Raw genomic sequence first — 23,162 nt, forward strand, 5'->3', positions numbered from 1 at the left:
CGGGAATCTGTCTGGCCAGAGGGGCTACAGGAATGAGGATCTAGTAGTCGTGTGGCTTTGGCCATAGAGGTGTGGCTCGGCGCATTGCAAACTTCAGCAGGCCCAGGATTATATACCTGACTCCACTTCTGAGCAGTATACTCTAGGTCAGCGGTTCCCAACCTCGGGTCATGACCCAAATGAGGGTTGCGGGGGCAGTGCCGCACACAAAGGACAAACCAAATCGAGTGCCAGGAGCTCTCCCATCCCCGTCCCTGGCCTGCCACCGCACTATGCTCCCAACAGCAGGTCATGCAAAAAAAGGTTGCAAACCATTGCTCTAGGTCAAGAAAATGCATCTGTGGATGGATGGCGAATCGGGCCAATTCATCTTAACCTTATCTCTGCAGAAAATACAACATTAGGAAGCTACTCTCCACAATGCCCAGCTCTCTTATTGTGATACCACTTGGAAATGTTCATATTACTCGGCTCCAATAGATCAGATGAATTTTTGCAATGCTCACCTTAGCACAGAGGAGAATATCCAGGAAGTCCAGATGCCTCTTCTTCAGGATCTCCTCCAGCACTCGCTCATCCTTGAGGGCCTCCTTCCTTTCTCTGATCACTTTATCTACAACAGGCAAAGGTGAAGTTGAAGAGACATGTTTGCCTTTTGATTTCCTGGAACCCGTTGGATACCCCAATGGGCCAGAACTGGAATTCTTTCTACTTCATGGGGACCCCAAAGTGATAGGAGCCTCTCTAAATGTTTTCACAGCATTTAAGTAACCCAGGCAGCAACAGAGCCGCTTCACCTCATTCTCATTCTAATTTACCCCCTTTTCTTTAGCAAGTCATCAGTGAGTCAGTCCTGACTGCAGTGATCACCTTAATTATCTGCACATATTCATAATAGTGCAAAGTAACTCTCTGCCTGCTGGATGTTTGCAACCTCTGTTCGGCCAAATTTTGTTGCGTGTCTGCTATCTGCATCTTCTGATGTCGTGTTGCTTTGTCATGCTTTTTAATCAGCACATTGGCAGACAGGAGGTGGTGAGCAACATAGGACATACCATGATGCTAACACTTTTGACAAAGAAATGTTTTTTTGGAGTCAGATGTGTTCCTGGGTGTCTGAGACCTGTCTAAATGCCCATAAATAACCAATAATCCTCCCCCAGGAAAGACAGTGCATGTGGAAGGGGTAGGATAGAGGGTAGGGCTAAGATTCAGAGAGAATCCTTGAAAACAAGGAGCTTCCAATGGGTTGCACAGCACAAAAACCAATTCCACTTTGGCCCATTTAAAACCAATAATCCCTTTCCTGGAGGAAAACAATTAATAAAGAGATGGTCAGATACTTCACCCAAGCTATGAGTTCATCTTATTAATTTTCATAGCATTTGTATCATTATGTCCTTTGGCTCGAGTGACTGGCCAAAATTCAGGGTCTTGTAGGAAGAGGAATTGGTAATGGAATTGGGTCTCTTTTAATGCAAATGTATTTAAAAGCATGTAGAAACCCTTAAATATTTAATTTTCTTTTTTTTCCCTCTCTCCTCCTTTTGGTTTTCAGGATTTTGATGTTAATGTCCAGAGTTTGTATAAATATGCCAATAAAGTGCTTTCATGGAGCACTTTGTCAATCTAGGCTCTGAGTCGAGCTGATCTATTTTTTTCCAACATGCATCACTTAAGGAAATAATCTTGACACCCAAATAGTGCTGCCAGTCACCTCCATTAAACCCCAGGTGGGGTAAAATACAAGCTAGGAGCATCACCAGCACAGATAGGGTGCATTATTGCACTATCACAATGCCTCAGGTGGCCTTGTTAGAGTTCATGGAGGATGCAGGGTGGCCTTGCACACATCTGGAACCAGATCGGGGCTGAGGATACTGGGAAGTACCTGTATGGAGGTGGGATAATTTGCAGGCCTTATTGAAATGACGTCCTTGAGAACTGAGCCAGTAAATGAGATCGCTGTGATGCAGAGGATTCTGGATTCTCTGATACACCATGTGGCTGAGATTGAGGATCGTTTGGATGTACTTATTGTCACTGCAAGCAGAGTCAAAAAGATGATGGGTAGAGATTAGTCAGGGCATATAACAGCAGTGAGAGAAATGGTAATTTTACAAGAGGACAAGCATGGGAAGAAATGTACCTAGCCTTGTGGTGACTCAAATGAGTTATTAAATCATAGAAAATGAGGGTGGGAAGGACCTCCGAGGTCACATCTAGTTCAATCCCTTACTCAAAGCAGGACCAGCCCCAATTGGTCATCATCCTGGACAAGGCTTTGTCTACCCGGGTCTTAAAAACTTCCAAAGATGGAGACTCTACAACCTCTCTGGGTAACCTGTTCAGTGTTTTACTATCCTCCTAGTGAGAAGGTTTTCCCTAATATCTGACCTCAACTTCCCATGCTGCAACTGGAGCCCATTGCTCCTTGTCCTGTCATCTGCCCCCACTGAGAACAGCCCAGCTCCATCCTCTTTGCAGCCCCCCTGCAGGGAGGTGAAGACTGCTATTCAATCCCCCTCGGTCTTCTCTTCTCCAGACTCAATCAGCCCAGTTCCCTCAGCCTCTCCTCACCAGTCACGTGCTCCAGCCTCCAAACCATTTTCATTGGCCTCCACTAGAGTCTCTCCAATGTGTCCATATCCTTTCTGTAGTGGGAAGCCAAAAACTGGGCACAGGACTCCAGAAGTGGCCTCCCCAGTGCTGAATAGAGGGGAAGAATCACTGCCCTCGATCTGCTGGCAGCGCTCCTACCGATGCAGCCCAGGATGCCGGTCACCTTCTTGGCACCATGGGCAAACTGCTGGCTCATCTCCACCTTCACCTTCTTGTCCGCTGTCACCCCCAGGTCCTTTTCTGCAGAGCTGCTGCTTAGCCAGTCACCCCCAGCCTGCACCGGTGCAGGGCATTGCTCCCTCCTGAGTGCAGGACTTTGCACTTGTCTTTATTGACACTCATGAGTTTTCTTTTGGTTTAATCCTGCAATTTGTCTAGGTCTCTCTGAATCTTAGCCCTACCCTTATGCAGAATCTTAGCCCTATCCTACCCTTATGCAGAATACCAGCCAGGGAGACGCTCCAAAGAAAGTACTTCAGTCTTCCCTGTGAAATGTTTTGAATCCCACTGCTACGCCATGGCTTACAGCTAATGCCAAGTATTTGAGAAGCACTTATCAGCCCTGTAAGTACTGTGTGGAGCATTCTTGGATTTTTTTTCTCCATGGCAATTAGCAGCAACAATGTCACTTTACTTACCAACCCCTAAAAAACCCCACTTATCTATCATAGGAATTATTGACACTGCTTTAGTCAGTTCTGCAAGTAATGAGGCTTTGGCTCTTTTAAATCCTGAGGTGGGCTGCTAGTGGTAGCGAAATGAGCCTAAAATCAACAGCATGATCTGGATGCTCCCCTACTCTCTGGACTTGCAGACCTAGAGAAGTAGTAGGTGCCCAGTGTCTCTCGTGATTTGTCTCAAGGTCCAGTAACTTCTCCCAGTAATGCTGTCCCCCATTTCCAATCATATCACACTGAATCACAGCTCATCCAGGGCCAGCAAAATGTTGCTTCAGGACAGGAAGTGCAACGAACCTGTTGGTCTGGCAGTTGCTCTGGTAACTGAAGGCACATTTCATGATGCTGTCTAGAGTCATCAAGGTGATGTGCTGGAAGATCTCCACTGACTTGTCCTGTGTGATCAGCTGCTCCCATTTGTCCTAGTGGGGCAGACAGTGAAATGAGGATGCAGAGATTTTCATGGGAGTAAAGAAGTCTTGGTAGATACCTTTAAATTGGAGTTCATTCCCTCTTATTATATACAACTTCTCATTCCCACATTTCCCACTGACCTCTCTTGAGGGGGCTTGGTCTGGCTGTTTGGCTTCTCTCTGGAAATTAGAGCACAGCCCAGAGATAAAATCTGCCCTAGGTAGAGGGCTAGACCAGGCATACATCATTTAAGTAGCTCCAGGCCAAAGTGACATCGGGATTAACCATCTTCTTCTGTGTTTAAGTATAGCATGTAGACCAATAAAGCCACACTCAGGGTTGAAGTCCATGTGCCATCATGATGTGGGTGATAAATAACAACAGCTTGCTTTCACAAACAGGACAGTAAGAACCTCCATTTCTCATGCTGGTCTTTACAGCGTATGGCCCCTCTACAAAGCTTGTAGGACAGCCAAGGGGTAGGGTAGGACAGCCAAGGGGTAGGGTAGGACAGCCTTCTGTGGTGCCACCAGTGCAAGAGAAGCCAAATGAGTTACGCTTGCCTTTTGTAGCAAGCTTTGCCCAGACCCATAAGGGGGTGCAAGAAGTCTCTCTGGGTGCATCTACACATGCCCCTTTTACGTGGACTTAGCCTAAAATCACCATTTTTAAGGCAAATTAAGGACATGCATCTACATGCATGCACCCTTAATGTGCCTTTAAAATGGTGATTTAAGGCTATGGGACCCTAAATTTGCATTATCAAATTTAGGCGCCAATAGCTAAGTTGCATTAGTGCATATGTAGACACACTAAAGTGCATTAACACGGCGTGTCAATGGATACACATTGCGATAACGTGCATTAGCACATCTGCATGTGCACTAATGCAACTTAGGTATTCGTGCCTAAATTTAATGTGCCTGAACGTACATTAGCATGTCCATGTGTACAGGTGCATCTAACTTGCCTTAATGTACCTTAAGCAAAGAAGCATTAAGTTTAGGCGCACATAAATACACGTGTAGACAATGTCCCCTCTCTCTCTCTTCTTGTCTGTGTTGCAGATACCAGTTGCAATGAGACTGGCCATTATGAGCTGTGACTTCTGCACCCATCTGCATGAATAGCAAGCATCCTGTACCAGGCCATCACTACCTGCATTATAATTCAAGTGAAGCCAAATAAGATGTCAAAAATACAGCCAGACTGTATTTGCAGAAATGTAGGTGGCGTTTGCAAATTGCTTGTGTTTTGTCATGTCCTTGGTATTATATACCACCACAGTAGTAGGAAATTCATAGAGACTTTGGAAATATACTTTGTACCACCCTATCCTGTTGTGCTGGCTAATCTGCGACTCCAGATTCTTTGCTCTGATCTTATCTCATGGTCACATTAAGGATGAATTCCAGCAATTCTCTGGCAGAAAGCCTGTTGACTTCAACGGGAGGGTTTGGTTTCATAAAGAATGGAATGAGTAAACTTTAGGAGCTGGCCTGTAGCCTCGTGAGGATTTGTAGCTAAGGAAACATGAGGAATATAGGATGGTGGTGGATTCAAGGGGCGCATACAGGAAGCTAAGCTGCACCCTTGCCAAAGAGGGAGAGGCTTCCTCATGGGAACACAACTCCAGAGCCCCCAGACAGTCTCTGTGGCTGCTGTGTTGTCCTTCTGTCTCCCTTTCAGTCTGTCCCTCTCATTTTGTGCACAGGCACTTCTCCATGGACCCCCAAAAGTTTCCTGTCTCTCACATGATTTCATATATATAAGCGATAGATTTTCATTCTTTGAGACACCCGGCCTCTTGCTGGGTAGATTTCTAGACACACACTGCAGTTATAGCAATTTGAGAGGTGCTGGGAGGGATTTCCCTTGCATTCAACTTATCCACTGAAAATATGTCGTAAACCACCTCTATCCCATGGGAAGTGAACCTAAAATGCAATAATCTATCTAAGGCAAGTAGGTCTTCTCTTCCAAGTTGGCTGATCTCATACAGTGTGCTTTAACCAGGGGATGGAGCCACGGGGGGACATGAGGACACATCCCAGCCAAGACAGGTGATGAGCACAAGAAGTACCCAGGTAAGTGACAGGGGTCCAGATAGTCCTGGGATCAGGCAGGGTGGTACATGCACCCATAGGAAGCCTTAAATGTCTCTACACTAATGCTCGTAGTATGGGGAACAAGCAGAAGGAACTTGCCCTCCTGCCAGCTAACACAAACCCGGACATAGTGGGGCTCACTAAAACCTGGTGGGATTCAACCCATGATTGGGCGGTAAACATCAAGGGCCACAGACTGTCCAAGCAGGATAGAACAGGGAGGAAAGGCGGGGGGGGTGGCGCTCTGCATCAAAGAGCAATACACATCCACAACAAACAGCACTGGGTCAGAGGAGGGGCAGACTGAAGTGCTCTGGGTGAGAATACAAGGGGGTCATGTGGAAAGGGACTTAACGGTGGGTGTCTACTATTGACCACCCAACCAGGGGGAAGATCTGGACTGGGAATTCTCGGGTCAGCTTGTGGAGGCAGTTAAATCAAGGGACATGGTCATCATGGGTGACCTAAACTACCCAGACATCTGCTGGGAGGAGCAGTCAGCCAAGTCTGATCACTCATGTAGGTTCCTAGCTGAGCTACAGGACCTCCACCTATCCCAGGAGGTGCACAGTCCCACCAGGGGAAATGCCTTGCTGGACCTGGTCCTGGCCACAGGTGACAAGCTGGTGAGGAGACTGTGGGTTCTCGACCACCTGGGCAATAGCGATCATCACCTACTGGAATTCACCATCCAGTGCAAGATGGTAAAGGCCTGCAGCAAGGCAGCAGCCCTTGACTTCAGGACAGCAGATTTCAATGAGTTAAGGAGATTAGCCAATGTGGTCCCCATCTTTAAGAAGGGAGGAGGGAGGACCCAGGCAACTATAGGCCCGTCAGTCTTACCTCAATCCTGGGGAAACTCTTTGAGAAGATCATCAAGGAGCACATCTGTGATGGGCCGGCATCGGGGATGATGCTCAGGGACAACCAGCACGGTTTCATTAAGGGCAGGTCATGTCAGACTAACCTGATTGCCTTTTACGATCAGGTCACAAAAGCATTGGATGCAGGTGTCATGGTGGATGTAGTCTTTCTGGACTTCAGCAAGGCCTTTGACACTGTCTCCCACCCCATCCTCATTAAAAAACTAGGCGACTGTGGCATCGATGCCTACACGGTCAGATGGATTGCTAATTGGCTGAAGGGTCATACTCAGAGAAAATCTGGGATGAGGTGGGCATGCTAGTAGGGAGGGAAAGACTGCAGCAAGACCTGGATAGGATGCAAGGGTGGGCTAACAAAAACAGGATGCATTTCAATACGGACAAGTGCAGGGTGCTGCACGTGGGCAGTAGTAACTGGCAGCACACTTATAAGATGGGAAAGTCCCTTCTTGAGAGCACGGAGGCAGAAAGGGATCTTGGAGTCATCATTGACTCCAAGATGAACATGGGCCGACAATGCGAGGTCACAGTCAGCAGGGCTAACCGGACCCTATCGTGCATCCACAGATGCATCTCAAGTAGGGCCAAGGAGGTGATCCTCCCCCTCTACACGACACTGGTCAGGCCACAGCTGGAGTACTGTGTCCAGTTCTGGGCAACCGACTTCAAGAGGGATGTGGACAGCATTGAGAGGGTCCAGAGGAGGCCACCTCCATGATCTGGGGACAGCAGGGTAGACCCTACAATGAGAGGCTACGGGACCTGAACCTGGTCAGCCTTCACAAGAGAAGGCTGAGGGGGGACCTCGTGACCATCTGTAAGCTCACTAGGGGGGACCAGAAGGGTTTGGGGGAGACCTTGTTTCCCCTAGCGCCCCCCGGGATAACAAGGAATAACGGCCACAAGTTGTTGGAGAGTAGGTTCAGATTAGACATCCATAGGAACTACTTCACAGTTAGGGCGGCTAGGATCTGGAACCAACTTCCAAGGGAAGTGGTGCTGGCTCCTACCCTGGGGGTCTTTAAGAAGCGGCTCGATGCCTACCTGGCTGGGGTCACTTGAGCCCAGTTTCCCTCCTGCCCAGGCAGGGGGTCAGACTTGAAGATCTACAAGGTCCCTTCTGACCCTACTTCTATGATTCTATAGTTGGGAAGGCACTGAGGTCCCAGAGGGTAGGGGAGTTGAGAGTCCAAGATGAGTGGTCGTTCCTTAAGGAGATGATCTCCCAAGCCCAAAGGGTGACAGTCCCAATGCAAATCAAAGGGGGCAAGAGTGCTCAAAAGTCCCCATGCCTCACCAAAGGCATTCAGGAACATCTAAAAGCTAAAAAGGAAGCGTACACCCGGTGGAAGGAAGGGGCCATCACCAAGGAGGATTATACCTCCATTACTCGAGACTGTAGGGGGGCTGTTAGGAAGCCTAAGGCAGAGACGGAACTAGGTCTAGTGACCAGGATCCAAGATAACAAAAAGTCCTTTTTTAAATATATAAGGAGTAAAAAGAAGGCACCAGGTAATGTGGGGCGCCTGGAGGACATGCTTGGCAATCTGGTGGTTGCACCAGATGATAAAGCTGACCTCTTAAAACAATTCTTTGCCTCCATTTTTCTGAGCAGGGGCTGGGACATCCCCCACACTGAGATTCCAGACAGACTCAGGAGAGGCACAGCCAGGCCTAGGGTCAGAGAAGACCTAGTTAGGGATCTTCTGGTGGGGCTGGATGTGTTTAAATCAGAAGGTCCAGATGATCTCCACCACAGGGTGCTGAGGGAATTGGCAGATGGTCATTGCAGGACCCCTGGCATGGCTTTACGAGCATTCATGGTGCTCTGGCCAAGTGCGAGAGGACTGGAAAAGAGCCAATGTGGGCCCCATTTTCAAAAAAGGGAGGAAGAAAGACCCAGGACACTATAGGCTCATTAGTCTTTCCTCAGTCCTGGGGAAGCTCTTTGAGAGAATTAACCAGGAGCACATCTAGGAGGGACCAGCAGGGGAAATTATGCTTAAGAACAACCAACATGGGTTTATTAGGGGTAGGTCCTGTCAGACCAACCTGGTGGCCTTCTATGACCAGATCACAAAATGCTTAGACGCAGGGGTAGCAGCAGATGTAGTTCTGGACTTCAGGAAGGCCTTCGACACTGTCTCTCACCCCATTCTCATTAAAAAGCTAGGCAACTGTGGCACACAGTCAGATGGGTCACAAATTGGCTAGAGGGCCACACCCAGAGAGTGGCGGTGGATGGATCATTTTTGACCTAGAGGGATGTGGGCAGTGGGGTCACCCAGGGCTTGGTCCTCGGGCCCGCACTGTTCAACATCTTCATCAGCGACTTGGACAAGGGGGTAAAAAGCACCCTGCTCAAATTTGCTGATGACACTAAGATGTGGGAGCATGCGGGCACGCTAGAAGGGAGAAATAGGCTGCAACTAGATCTGGAGAGGTTACAGGGGTGGGCGGATGAGAGCAGGATGGGGTTCAACACTGACAAATGCAAGGTGCTGCACCTTGGGGGGAAGAGCCAGCAGCATACCTATAGGCTGGGCAACTCCCTTCTCATCAGTGCAGAGGCAGAAAAGGATCTTGGAGTCATTATTGATGCCAAAATGAACATGAACTGACAGTGTGGGGATGCGGTCAGGAAGGCCAACCACACCTTGTCGTGCATCCACAGATGCATCTCGAGCAGGGCCAAGGATGTGATCCTCCCCCTCTATGCGACACTGGTCAGGCCACAGGTGGAGTACTGCATCCAGTTCTGGGCGCCGCACTTCAGGAGGGATGTGGACAGCACGAGAGGGTCCAGAGGAGGCCACTCGCATGGTCAGGGGGCAGCAGGGCAGACTCTACGAGGAGAGGTGACGGGACCTGAACCTGTTCAGCCTCCACAAGAGAAGGCTGAGTGGGGATCCGGTGGCCATCTATAAACTTACCAGGTTGGGTCCTGAGGGGAACGGGAGAGTCCCTGTTCCCCCGAGCACTACCAGGAGTAACAAGGAATAACGGCCACAAGTTGATTGAAAGTATACTCAGGCTAGACATCAGGAGGCGCTACTTCACAGTCAGGGCGGCTAGGATCTGGAACCAACTTCCAAGGGAAGTGGTGCTCACTCCTACCCTGGGGGTCTTCAAAAGGAGGCTGGATGAACACCTTGCTGGGGTCGTTTAACCCCAGCATCCTTTCCTGCCCATGGGAAGGGGTCGGACTAGATGATCTGCTCAGGTCCTTTCCGACCCTACCTACTATGAAACTATGAAACTATCCCTGAATGAAATGGGATGAACTGCTGTGCTTTAGGTCCCTCTTACTCTGTTTTGGGCATCTACTTCATCCCAGTTGCCAAGGACCAGCTTCCTACATAGTAAATCTCCATCTTCGCACATTAGCATAGCTGCTTTGTCCATCCAGATCCTGAGACCCCTTGGATTCAAATCTGTGTGTCACGAGAGGCCGAGAGATAGCTGGAAGGCCTGTGTTTAGGGACAACAGCCTGCTAAATGATCTTGGTGAGAAGACAGAGGTAGCAACGCTTCTCTTCTGCTCACCTTCCTGCACTATTACAATGCTGGGACCTGACCAGCAGGCCTGGAAAGAACAATTTCAAATTATTTTAAATCATTCTAAACTATTGGGCAAATATTACACTATTAAATGAGAAGGGAGCAGGCAGATGCTTGAAGTCGTGACAGAACCAAGAGCAATTCCTACCAACATCTCTTGGACAGAGTCTGCCATTAGGGTCACATAAGGTTTCAAGACATCATAGTGAAACCCAGGTGTCAGCAGCCTCCGATGCTGGAACCATCTGGACCCATCTAAAATCAGCAATCCTTGTCCTGGGGAGAATCACAATGCACAAGAGTTGGTTAGGTCACTGGCTGGTGAGAGAGGAGTTTGCCTTAGATGCATTATATCTAAGGAATATATATAGGGGCTGGACCCGATGATCTCACGAGGTCCCTGCCAACGCCTACGAAATCTTTGAAATATCACTCAAAGTTCTTCATTTCCTAGAAAACCATATTTTTCCTGTGCGAAATTGCAAATGGAAAAAAAAAATCTTTGAAATATCACTAAGCTAGTCTGTATTGTCCTTGGGTAAGTTTCAAGTACACATTTTGAAAGGAAACGAAGTGTTCATTCATTTAGACTTAAACCTCTATTTTATTTCAGCTGAAATAAAATAAAACACAATAGGCAGACAAGGTTTTTTGGGTCAATGCGATATCTCTTATTAGACCAACTAAAGGGTTGGAAAAATTGTTTTTTGGAAGCTTTCGGGCACAAACAACCTTGCAAAGAAAAATGTTTCCAACTTTTTAGTTGGTATAATAAAAGAAATCACATTTACCCAAAGAACTTGTCTGCCTGTGTCCTCAGACCATCACAGCTACAACCAACCACTCTAAAACACAATGGCATTTGAAGCAACAAAATAAAACAAAAATAAGAATTCCCCATATTTCAGCATTTGACATTTCACCAGGAAAAAAAATCAATGTCCAAAATCCTGCATTTTAAAATAAGATCAAATGCTGGTATCCCTTTCCTTGCCCTCCTTTCATCCCCAAATAGCTGTGCATTGAGTCTGGGTAAGGATATTCATTCAGGGCTAAGACTGAACTCAGATCGGATCTGTTTTGTGAAATTGTATCATGTGAAACAGTTCTATACATAATGCATTTAAGTTCCATGAGTCAACCTGAACTCTGAGCTCTCCGCTTTCCTGTACATCATTGACATCCTTCCAGTTTTGTGTGTGTATTTGTGCAACTAAACTATTGAATGGTGTTGTGTGTATGACACAAGAAGCAAAGGTTTGTTTCTTTAAGGATTTTCACAACCTGTTACACAAGGCCAATGAGAAGTAAACACAATCGTACATACCAATCCATGGAAGTAGAAAGTTGTAAGTCTCGAGAGCCTTAGGATCTGTGGAATTCAACACACACAAAAAATATGGAAAAATCATACAGAAGTGAATGCAGCACTAATCAGGGTAAGTCACCTGTTACATTCTGGCCCCATGTTAGTACAGCAATAATTGAAAGCACATCTGGGTTTTGGTCAAGTTATTGTTAGTAGCAATATCTATTTTGGGAGTGACAAGCTCCCTGCAGGAAAAATCGTTATGTTCATATTAAGGGCTTCATTTATAAATTTACAGGTGATTAGTGTGCGGGCCGCCTCCCGAACCCATCCATGTCACCATGAGCGGGCCGGGAGCGGTATGCGGACCCATCTTTGCGCACACGGACTGTGGCCAGCAGCCCGGGCACGCGGGGTCAGAGAGAGACCCGTGGGATCTGGAATTAGTCACGGACGCGTAATGGTTGATTAAAAGATTATTTTACTTACACCAAAGATGGTTGTGGTGTAGGCTGGACAGTTTCCAGGCACAGCTCCGCTTAAATCCTCGTTGGAGGACTACGACAAGCTCTCTCACGAAGTTTGCTAGGCTCCGTGGAACTTGTGCTCTGAAGAAGTTCGGTCGTCTGAACAACTATGTCAGTTGTTCCAGCTGAATAGACTCACACGGAGTTTGCTAGGCTCCGTGGGTCCGGTTCCTTTGCGCGCAGGGCGCAGGGAGAGGGATACGTCTAGGATTGTGCTCGGTGACGGGGAGAAGCTAGAGGCCATTCGGTAATTGGGCTCCGGAGTTGTTAAGGCTCCGCGGGTTCGGTAGTTTTTTTGGCCTCTATTGCCTTCTTAAGGAAAAAGCTGGGTTCGAAGGAATCAGTCTTCCGAACTCCAATTGCTTTCTCTCTCTCCTGGTGTTCGTGGAGTCCTCCCTTGCAGGGGTTCTCCTCGGAGTTCTCCCACTTGGGCAGAAACCACTCAAGCTCTTTATACGGCTAGCAAGCCAATCGCTAGCCGCCACGTGTGCATATATTAGGATCGGCCAATAATGTGGCACGAATCTAAATACAAATGGCGGGAACTCCTTTGCACCGTGCATCTCCAGGATGCAAAAGAAATGCACCATGCAAAGAAGGCTACAAACTGGCGGGAAATACTCTTCTGCACGCGGGTTCTCTTGTTGCAGCAGAAAACTCCACCGTGCAAAGGAGCTGCAATTTAGCGGGAACATAATTTAGCGGTGCCGAAGCACACACAAACAAAAAACCACAACTTTGGGTTGTGACAATTAGGACAAGAGTTGAATTTATTGCACACAGTAATAAATTGGAAATAGGTCCTTGAGATTGTTATAAGCAACTTGGTGCCCAGTTAGACTCTTTTATAACAATTATCCAGCCATTTCTTAAAAGCTTGTTATTAGGGTTGTCAATTAATTGCCATTAATGCGTGCGATTAATGCAAGAACCAACTAACGCATTACATTTTTTAACATGTTAATCGCATATGTGGTTTTGGAGCCTGTTCCCAGGCCCTGCCCCACCGCCACCCAGCCGGGCAGCAGTGGCAGTGCAGAGGAGCAGCAGGAAGTGGGGGAAAGGGGAACGTACCCACACACCCATGCATCCACAACCCCCATCTGGGGCCCTAGCAGCCGGGCTGGCAACATCACAGGGTTGAGGAAGATGGCTCTGGGCGGCGGTAGGGTTGTCTGGCATCCTCAGACCTGGGGTGGGTCAGGACTTCCTGGGACCCACTGACCATGTAAGCAGGGAAGTTCAGGCCCATGCCAGGGCCAGGGTGGGGTAAACCCACCACCGCTGGGGCCATGCTCAGGCAGGGGGCATGCCCCAGGCTTGGGGCAGCTCCACAAAGACCCTGCTCAGATTGGGCATCCTGCCAGGGTGTGCAGGGGTCCCCCCTCCCTGGACTCCAGACCCCGCTGTGGGCCACCCCTCTCCTCAGGCTCCAAACCCCACACGCACACCCACAGCCCCCCAACACCTTCACATATCTCCCCCCCCCCCCCCCCCCCCCCCATACTCACTTGGGGAGCTTGGGGAATAAACAGGAGGAACTTGTCCTCCTGCTAAATGCAAATAACTATGAAGTCATAGGGATAACAGAGACCTGGTGGGACTCCACCCATGACTGGGCCACGGGTATAGATGGCTATACCCTATATAGGAGGGATCGAGTGGACAAAAGAGGTGAGGGTGTAGCTCTCTATGTCAAGGAAAGCTACGGATCCCTGCAAGCCAACATTGGCACCCATGGTGGATGACTTGAGGCCCTCTAGGTTAAAATCCATGGGGAACATGACACAGGGAATACTATGGTGGGTGTCTACAACAGATCCCCTACCCAGGGTCAAGACCTTGACCAGGAGTTTGCTAGGGAACTGACTGAGGCCGTGTGCTCCCGGTGTATGGTTGTCATGGGAGACTTTAACTACCCAGACATCTCATGGGAGGAGCTCTCGGCCAAATCCAAATGGTCACAAAGCTTTCTCTCATGCGTAGAAGACCTCTATTTGATGCAGGAAGTCTACGGGCCGACAAGAGGTAAAGTGCTTCTCAACCTGGTACTGGCAACTGGGGACGACCTAATCAGTGACCTATGGATCGAAGGGAAGCTGAGTGACAGTGACCATGAGCTGATCACCTTCACCATTTGTTGTAAGTAGATCTGGCAAACTACAGGCCCATCAGCCTGACCTCTGTCCTGGGCAAGGTCTTGGAAAAGATTATCAAAGAGGCTATCCTTAACAGACTAGCTGACGGCAATATCCTGAGGGATACCCAGCATGGGTTTGTTGCGAGTAGGTCTTGCTTGACCAATCTCATTTCCTTTCATGATCAGGTGACCGATCACCTGGACAAGGGAAAGGAGATTGATGTTGTATATCTTGACTTTAAAAAGCGTTCGATCTAGTATCCCATGATCACCTCTTGGCAAAACTGGCTAACTGCGGCCTTGATCTCACCATGATCCGCTGGCTGGGGAATTGGTTCTGCGGTAGGACCCAGAGGGTGGTGGTTGATGGAAGTCAATCGTCGTTGTGTGCTGTGACCAGTGGGGCCCCTCAAGGCTCTGTCCTAGGGCTTATACTATTTAACATCTTCATCAATGATGTGGACATTGGTGTCACAAGCAAGCTGGCCAAGTTCACTGATGACACCAAACTCTGGGGTAAAGCATCCACACCTGAAGAGAGGAGGGCAATCCAGGCGGACCTGGACAGGCTCAGGAAATGGGCAGATGAGAACCTGATGGCGTTCAACACCGAAAAATGCAAGGTTCTCCACTTTGGGAGGAAAAACCTGCAGCATGCTTATAGGCTCAGCAATGCTACGCTGGTTAGCACGGCAGACGAAAAGGACTTGGGGGTCATGATTGACCACAAGATGAACATAAACTTCAATGTGATGCTGCGGCTAGTAAAGTGAGCAAAACGCTGGCTTGCATCCATAGATGCTTCTCAAGCAAATCCCGGGACATCATTCTCCCATTGTACTCAGCCTTGGTGAGGTCGCAGCTGTGGTACTGCACCCAGTTTTGGGCTCCACAATTCAAAAAGGATGTGGAGAAGCTTGAAAGACTCCAGAGAAGAGCCACGCGCATGATCAGAGGTCAGGAAAACAGACCTTATGAAGAGAGGCTGAGAGCTATGGGACTCTTCAGCCTGGAAAAGCGCAGGCTCAGGGGCGATCTGGTGGCCACCTACAAGTTTATCAGGGGTGACCACCAGGATCTGGGAGGAACATCTGTTCACCAGAGTGCCCCGGGGGATGACAAGATCAAACAGTCACAAACTCTGCCAAGACTGATTCAGGCTGCACGTAAGGAAGAACTTTTTTACTGTTCAAGCCCCCAAGGTTTGGAATAGACTGCCGCCAGAGGTGGTTCAAGCACCCCCCTTGAATGCCTTCAAGAGAAATTTGGATGTTTATCTTGCTGGGATCCTGTGACCCCAGCTGACTTCCTGCCCCTGGGGCAGGGGCTGGACTCGATGATCCTCCGGGGTCCCTTCCAGCCCTGATGTCTATGAATCTATGAATCTATGAAATCATCAAAGCAGTGCTAACAATTCTTTATATAGAGACTATGTTCTTTTCATGCATTCATCCATCACCATACTGCAGCCTAACAACAGCAGGCACTGACCAAATAACTTTATGGTTTTTATCTAAATATAGAAGTTTTCATTGGGACTGGCTTTTCTTGCTTCTGCCCACTCAGTCTAGCTCTCCTTCTTTGTTATCTGATTCACTCATGACTTAAAGCCAGATAGGAGAGAAAGAAACAGTTTCTGAACAATTGCTTCCCTAATGAGTAAACTTGGTAGTGGCTAACACACACGCTCTGTGTAGGCAGTGCCGTACCTGGACTCCTAGTAGCTTTATCTATAAAAGATAGTATCTATCTTTTATAGATAAAGTACACAAGATAAAGTGAAGACATCCTGTTGAGAGCTTCAAGTTGACGTTTTTGGAGAGTGGAAAAATCTGCAGTGACATGGATATTAAGGGTCACATTTTCAGACTGGCCTTAAACAGAGCTCTGTTCTTCCTTTGCCAAAACTGCAAATAGAGAAGGTTAAAAGTCCTTTATATCAGGAGCCAAATCTGAAGCCAACATAAATAATAAGTGGACTATATGGACTAAGTGGACTATGTGGACTATATGCCGCTTGTTAAATTACGCACACGGAAAGGGATCGTTCCTAATTTAAACAAGGACATTTTGCTTTTATAACACAAACACAAATCTGATTCTGCAGAAGCAGGAGAAGGATGGGGATCTATGTGAATAAATTCTTTTAAGTTCACCTCGAAAGAAAAATCTGTTGGTTTTTTTTGGGGGGGAGGGGGGAGGCAGGGGAACCACTTTGTAGTCATATAACTCATACCTCTTTATGGATTTGTGTTGGGGAAAGGTCACGTGATGCTCGCTCAGAAAATACAGGGCCCTTACCTCCTCTGCTAAAGACAGACTTTGCGTAGTCAGGGTGGTTGATCTGCAAGAAGCCCAAGAAAGGCCCAAACCAGAGTTGGTGACAGTTCGGGTATTTCTGTCCCCAGGATTCTGTGGTGTCCAGTTCTTGCTCTTGCTGAATCTGCATCATTAAATAAAGGGAGGCAGAGTTAAAAACAGATGCTTAGTGGCATGTTTGCATTCTCACAATAGTTTTGCTGAAGTTGTTTGATCATCGAGCAAGAGTCTGGTTGCACCATACGGTCCAAGCCAAGCAGTAAAGTGCTGGTAACACAATCCTGGGCTCAGACAGTTTGCTGAATCCTGCTCTACCTTCACCTACTGACCTAAGGACCCTTCTTTCTGGCTCCCATAACATTTCCTGATCTATCCCCAACAAACACATGGCTGTGTCTGCCCTGGGCTCTGCGGCTCCCAGTTAATTATCCCATGTATCAAACCCAGAACCCATTTCACGGAAGCATTAAGGAGCACGTCCTCAGCTCACAGAAATGGACTCCCAAGATGAGTGGTAGTACAGCAGCTCGTGCTAAATGATTCTCGTCTCTTTGGAGCAAAGATGCTGAGTTTATAGCACAAACCTTTCCATGAGACAGGTGAAGGGGAATGGATTATTTGACTCATTAAGTTTATTGCATTGTTGAGGAAAATGAGTAGTGGGAACTGAATCTTAACCCCCAAGGTGTCTCCTGGTGGTGACGTGGATGATCTATCCAGACTAATGTTGTACAGCTACCTGCCACTGGGCACATTGACCTAGACTGGAGAAATTTGCCAGGACCTACTGAAGAGACTCAGCTCAGTAGATGTGATTAGGACACCAAGAGAGAAAATAGGCGTGCTGATAATCAGTGTTGATTGCACAATGGGGGCAGATGACAGAACAAGGAGAAATGGGCTCAAGTTGCAGCAAGGGAAGTTGAGGTTAGATATTAAGAAAAATAATTTCGCTCGGAGGGTAGTAAAACACTAGAACAGGTTACCTAGAGAGGTGGTGGACTCTAAATCCTTGGAGGTTTTTAATACCTGGGTAGACAAAGCTCTGGCTGGGAGAGTCCAGTTCCACTGAGAACAGCCCAGCTCCATCCTCTTTGCAACCCCCTGCAGGGAGGTGAAGGCTGCTATTCAATCCCCCTTGGTCTTTTCTTCTCCAAACTAAATAAGCCCAGTTCCCTCAGCCTCTCCTCACAAGTCATATGCTCCAGCCTCCAAACTGTTTTCATTGCCCTCTGCTGGACTCTCTCCAATTTTGTCTCCATCCTTTCTGTAGAGGTGGGCTAAAACTGGACATCTATGAAGTGACTAAGTAGACCTAGAAACCTAAATGTGATCCTCTTCTGCCCTGCTAGAATCCCTGAAAATCCATTTGTGCATCTACTTTTGTGAACACCATCATTTTGGCTTTAACAGTAAGTCACAAAAGGCGGCAAGGAGGATGAGGACTGACCTACCTACCACTTGTATAGGATTGTGCAAAACAGCACCATTTCGTTTCAACTTCCATTTCGAAGTTTCAGTGGGACAGTGTTTCATTTTGAGTTTCATTTCATTTCGAAACCGCTGTTCCGTTTTGTTTTGTCAAAACTGTTTCGTCGAAACTGGGATGATCTAGTTGGGGATGGTTCTGCTCTGAGCAGGGCGTTGGACTAGATGTGACCTTCTGAGGTCCCTTCCCACCCTCATTTTCTATGATTCTACAATATCTTGGTGTTTTTACTACACCAAATATGCCCTTTCCCATAATAAAGACACTTGGGTCCTCTTTGAGAAAATTCCTTTGTATTGTCTAGGACAAGCTGCTCTCAGCATGCGATAAAAAGAGCTGGGAGGCCTTCAAGGCAGCTCTTTCTGTTCTGCGTCATGGGCTGGTATATCAACGGTGGGCAAAAATGCCTTTGTGGGCTACAGACCACACACCCAGCATCTGACATGGCCTTTTCCTGAGGGTTCATAGGAGAAAGAAAAGCTCCATTTTCATTGTGGAGAACCAGTCTCTACCCATCCCAAAAAGCTGATTCATATTGGCTGTGGCCCACATGCATCAAGCTGATGGGTCTTTTGTTACAGAGAAAACAAGAAGCAAATCAATACACGTGCTTTGCTGTAACAGCTCTATGCCCCTCTCCACCACCACTGCCTTCTGGCTGCTGCTCTGACCCTCGGTCTGTGAGCTGAGCAAAGTCTCAGATCCTAAGCAGACACATGCACTCCACAGTGTACACTCACCAGTTTGATGTGACCGTAGAGCCAATGTGTGGGTGCACCGGGGAAGCTGCCTAAGGCCTTTTCAATTTCCTGCTTCCTCCAATACATTTGAATAATTTTCAACAGCAAGCAGGTCAGGCATAGTGCTGCAACCAGGGGGAACATCTGGAAGACATCTCTGGACAGCCAAGAAGAGCTCATCCTGTGGTTTCAGCGTTGCTGTGCCTGGTGACTGGCCCCAAATAAGCAGCCCCACCTGTTCTGCCCTCTGTACTGTGTTATCCGTACCAGGTCAAGTCCACTCCCACATGTTGTTCCTGATTACAAGGACCTATCTACAGCTGCTTCCTAAGGGTGTTCCTGTCCTCATCCAATGGAAAGAGCCATGGGTGCTGTTTGTTGTCTCTCTTGTCTGTTGTTGCTTCTGAGCTGCAGTGCTTAGATTTTGTATCTGTGCATATGTGGGGGTGTAAATGTCTCGGGGATATACACAGAACTGTTATCGTGCAAGAAAATCTCCCTCTGACATGTGATGTTCTGCATGACACACCAAATCCTGTGAGTTGGCTCCTCTTATGAAGTTGATTTATGCCAACTGAGCTGGTTGAAGCCAGATGAAACTTGGCACCTGTGCTCCTACTTTGTGAGATAATAATCAAAACACTCAAATCTATCCGGCCTGGGATTTCAGCCATGCTCCATGTCAACTACAATGCAATTAAAAGCGACAGGTGTCCTTAATGGCTTGAATATGCTACTGAATTAGATGCTCACCACACTGTGCCCTGAATGGCTTATGTTCGGTTCAAGGAATCAGAACTTGTGGTAGAGATGATATCTTTTATTAGACCAACTTGATTTTTGAAAAAAAAAATTCTTTATGTTCATGTTAGAAGTTTTATTGTGCTCTTTCTTCAGCCTCTGGTTTTCAGAGAGCCACCGGTTTCGGGATGCAACGGTGAATTCCCGTCAGATGCTTTCATGGTGGGGCAAAACAGAGGTTTTCACAAGTACAGAGGGGTTCATTAAGGTTTTTAGGGCCAGGGGAGGAGTGAGGCAGTTTCAAGAGGATGAAATCAGCTTATAAAATCAACTCTTCATGAAAGGTAAAAGATTTATCATGTGGCCAAACCACTGGATATCTCCAGAGCCTAGTCCTAGGAGTCAGGCTGCAGACAATGAACAGTCAGCATGTCCTGAAGTCTACATGGATCATTAGGTCCCCTTTCTGGCCTGTGTGGAATGACTACCTGGTTATGGAGGTTGTCAGACATGACAATGGACAGAGAGTGGTTGTGAGGCAGAGACTGGTCCTATGGCTGAGCTTGTCTGCCTCATCTGGGATGAAGGGATTCTCCCAGCATGGGCCGATAAAGGGGGTGGGCAGAAGGATCCCAGCAGCTCCCAGATGAGAGCAAGATGACAGTAGTGCTGGGGTCCTATGCAAGGTGAAGAAAGCTCACCTTGCACAGAAGGTCTACAGGAATGACCCTGATGGAAGCAGACATGAGTTTGGCCATGAATGACATTGAGATATGTGATCCTAAGAGATGTGATAGGCTTAACTGCTTATCTGCTGCCTTTTCACAAAGGAAGGGCTGTAGAATATCATTTGATAGGGAAGTCCAATCATCTTACTACATATAGCCATGTTGACTTGCTGTTGCTGATGCTACTGGAATAGCTGTTTCTGTATGCAAAGGAGAACATAATTCCCCATTGCATTTGCCCTTATTGAACCTTATTGATACTGATGTAAAGTTCTGCACTTCGGAAGGAGCAATCCCATGCACCGGTGCAGGCTGCAGAAAAGGACCTGGGGGTGACAGGAGACAATAAGCTGGACAGGAGCCAGCAGTGTGCCCTTGCTGCCAAGAAGACTAATGGCATTATGGGCTGCATTGGTAGGAGCGTTGCCAGCAGATTGAGGAAAATGATTCTTCCCCTCTATTCGGCACTGGTGAGGCCACGTCTGGAGTCCTGTGTCCAGTTTTGGGCCCCTCACTACAGAAAGGATGTGGACACATTACAAAAAGTCCAGTGGAGGGCAATGAAAATAGTTTGGGGGCTGGGGGACATGACTTGTGAGGAAAGGCCAAGAGAACTGGGCTGATTTAGTCTGGAGAAGAGAAGACCGAGGGGGACTGAATAGCAGCCTTCACCTCCCTGCAGGGGGGCTGCAAAGAGGATGGAGCTGGGCTGTTCTCAGTGGGGGCAGATGACAGAACAAGAAGCAATGGACAGCAAAGGGAGGGAGGGAGGGCAGGTGGCAGGACAAGGAGCAAAGTTGAAGCAAAGGGAGGTTGAGGTTAGATATTAGGAAGAACTTTCTTACCAAGAGGGTAGTGAAGCACTGGAATAGGCTACCCAGAGAGGTGGTAATGTCTCCATCCTTGGAGGTATTTAAGACCCAGGTAGACAAATCCTTGGCTGGGATGATGTAGTTGGAGCTGGTCCTGCTTTGAGCAGGGGGTTGGACTAGATGCGACCTCCTGAGGTCCCTTCCATCCCTCACTGTCTGTGGTTCTATAACTATCACTGAATATACCCAGCTAAGGCTTTTGCCATGATAGATAGATAGATAGATAGATAGATAGATAGATAGATAGATAGATAGATAGATGTGACAATGAAAATATCAGACCCCTGACTGACATAAATACTCTTGTACATCTTAAAAAGACTCCAAGGCCCAGTCCATAGTTAACTAAATATCTAACCCAGGCAATCCAAAGACAAAAGAGTCTTGTAGGGCCTTGAATAGAAATCTGAAAGTGATTAAGGAATGGCATTATTTTAGTGCCTTCAGTCCCCTATTGTATTTACAGCTCAACTTAAAAGACCTGTTCGTGTCTCCCAAACATGACACCATCATGTTAGTATCTGAGCAGCACATGTGGGCTCTGATCTTTGGTGGTGGCTTCTAGGAGCTATTGTGAATCATTATGTTTAGTCTTAATCCTGATTATGGCTTAATCTTCTGTGGCACGGTGTCACGTGAGGCTCAATGGAGGGCCATTCCTCTCGAAAGGACATGTATGACATCCTGCTGATGCTCAGTGGAAACACACATAATATAACTGCAGCGCACCTCGTGTTACTTAAATTGCTAATTGCTTAAATTACAATCAAGACTTTATAAAGGAGGATAAGGCAAGATGCCACGTTTATTGATTACATGAATTAGACAGAGGTTCGGACACACTATTCATACAAACACACAGAAATTATAATACACATTATTTTACACAGGCATACATATACACAGAACAACCATTCCATCCACACATACACCAGACATAGTTACCCACAATAGTAGCTCAATATCAGCCTAGGGTGGCCAACCCAGGCTTATTGAGTAGATGCTGATGATTTGAAGATAGCAGATTTGAAGATAACAGCTGGAGCAGGGTGAACAGATGCATCTGTGCTCCGATGAAACAGCAGTAGAGAAAGATACTCACCCAACTTGGCATTTTCAAAGTGGACTCCAAGATGAACATGAGTTGGCAGTGTGACGAAGCCATCAGAAAAGCTAATGGCACTTTATCGTGCATCAAGAGATGCATGACGAATAGGTCCAAGGAGGTGATACTTCCCCTCTATCGGGCGCTGGTCAGACCGCAGTTGGAGTACTGCGTGCAATTCTGGGCGCCACACTTCAAGAGGGATGTGGATAACCTAGAGAAGGTCCAGAGAAGGGCCGCTCGTATGGTTAAGGGCCTGCAGACCAAGCCCTACGAGGAGAGACTGGAGAACCTGGACCTTTTCAGCCTCCACAAGAGAAGGTCGAGAGGCGACTTTGTGGCTGCCTATAAGGTCATCACGGGGGGCCAGAAGGGAGCTGGTCCTCAAGAGGAGGTTAGATAGGCATCTAGCTGGGGTCATCTAGACCCAGAACTCTTTCCTGCCTATGCAGGGGGTCGGACTCGATGATATATTGAGGTCCCTTCCGACCCTAACATCTATGAATCTATGAAAGTGTTCTTTTATAGGGATTGGCATCCTTTGTTTCAGTGCTTGGGGGGTTTTCCATACTCAGCTTCTGTTTTTGCGGTTGTTTTTTTTTTTGTCTTCAGCTTATCTCAGCCTTGGAGTGTTCTTGCTGCCCATCTGGCAGGATGGTTGCATTCCTTCTCCTCATTATTTTCTTTGTGCCCTAGGCCTAAAGGGATTCTTCAGCCATTTATTAATTAGTTTACTGACTGGTAACTTACATTTGGCGTCTTGTTGCTTACATAAACAGTTAAATCTTCTTCTCTTGTCTCTATGCCATTCTCTCACCATTCACCCTTTTACACACACTCGTTCATAAAGGCTATGCAGAGTTCATTCACCTACATCAAGCAGAAAAATACAAAATAAAGCTTTCAAGTTGCCTGCAGGACAAGAC

General features: G+C 47.4%; 1 protein-coding gene across 1 annotated transcript in view; it reads right to left on the reverse strand.

Annotated features, from left to right (window-relative positions):
- Window positions 1-19,033, reverse strand: part of LOC102377692 (cytochrome P450 4B1-like) — a 25,073-nt gene extending 6,040 nt beyond the window's left edge. Inside the window, exons 1-7 of the mRNA XM_006015755.1 lie at window positions 18,791-19,033; window positions 16,544-16,685; window positions 11,594-11,638; window positions 10,415-10,542; window positions 3,597-3,721; window positions 1,892-2,043; window positions 507-613 (exon numbers count right to left, since the gene is read on the reverse strand). Of these exons, the coding sequence (XP_006015817.1) occupies window positions 507-613; window positions 1,892-2,043; window positions 3,597-3,721; window positions 10,415-10,542; window positions 11,594-11,638; window positions 16,544-16,685; window positions 18,791-18,970 (879 nt within the window). The 5' untranslated portion in view covers window positions 18,971-19,033. The remainder of the gene's footprint in view (window positions 1-506; window positions 614-1,891; window positions 2,044-3,596; window positions 3,722-10,414; window positions 10,543-11,593; window positions 11,639-16,543; window positions 16,686-18,790) is intronic.
- Between the last annotated feature and the right edge of the window lie 4,129 nt (window positions 19,034-23,162).

The sequence above is a fragment of the Alligator sinensis genome, unplaced genomic scaffold, assembly GCF_000455745.1.
Source record: "Alligator sinensis unplaced genomic scaffold, ASM45574v1 scaffold781_1, whole genome shotgun sequence".
NCBI classification, from domain to species: domain Eukaryota; kingdom Metazoa; phylum Chordata; order Crocodylia; family Alligatoridae; genus Alligator; species Alligator sinensis.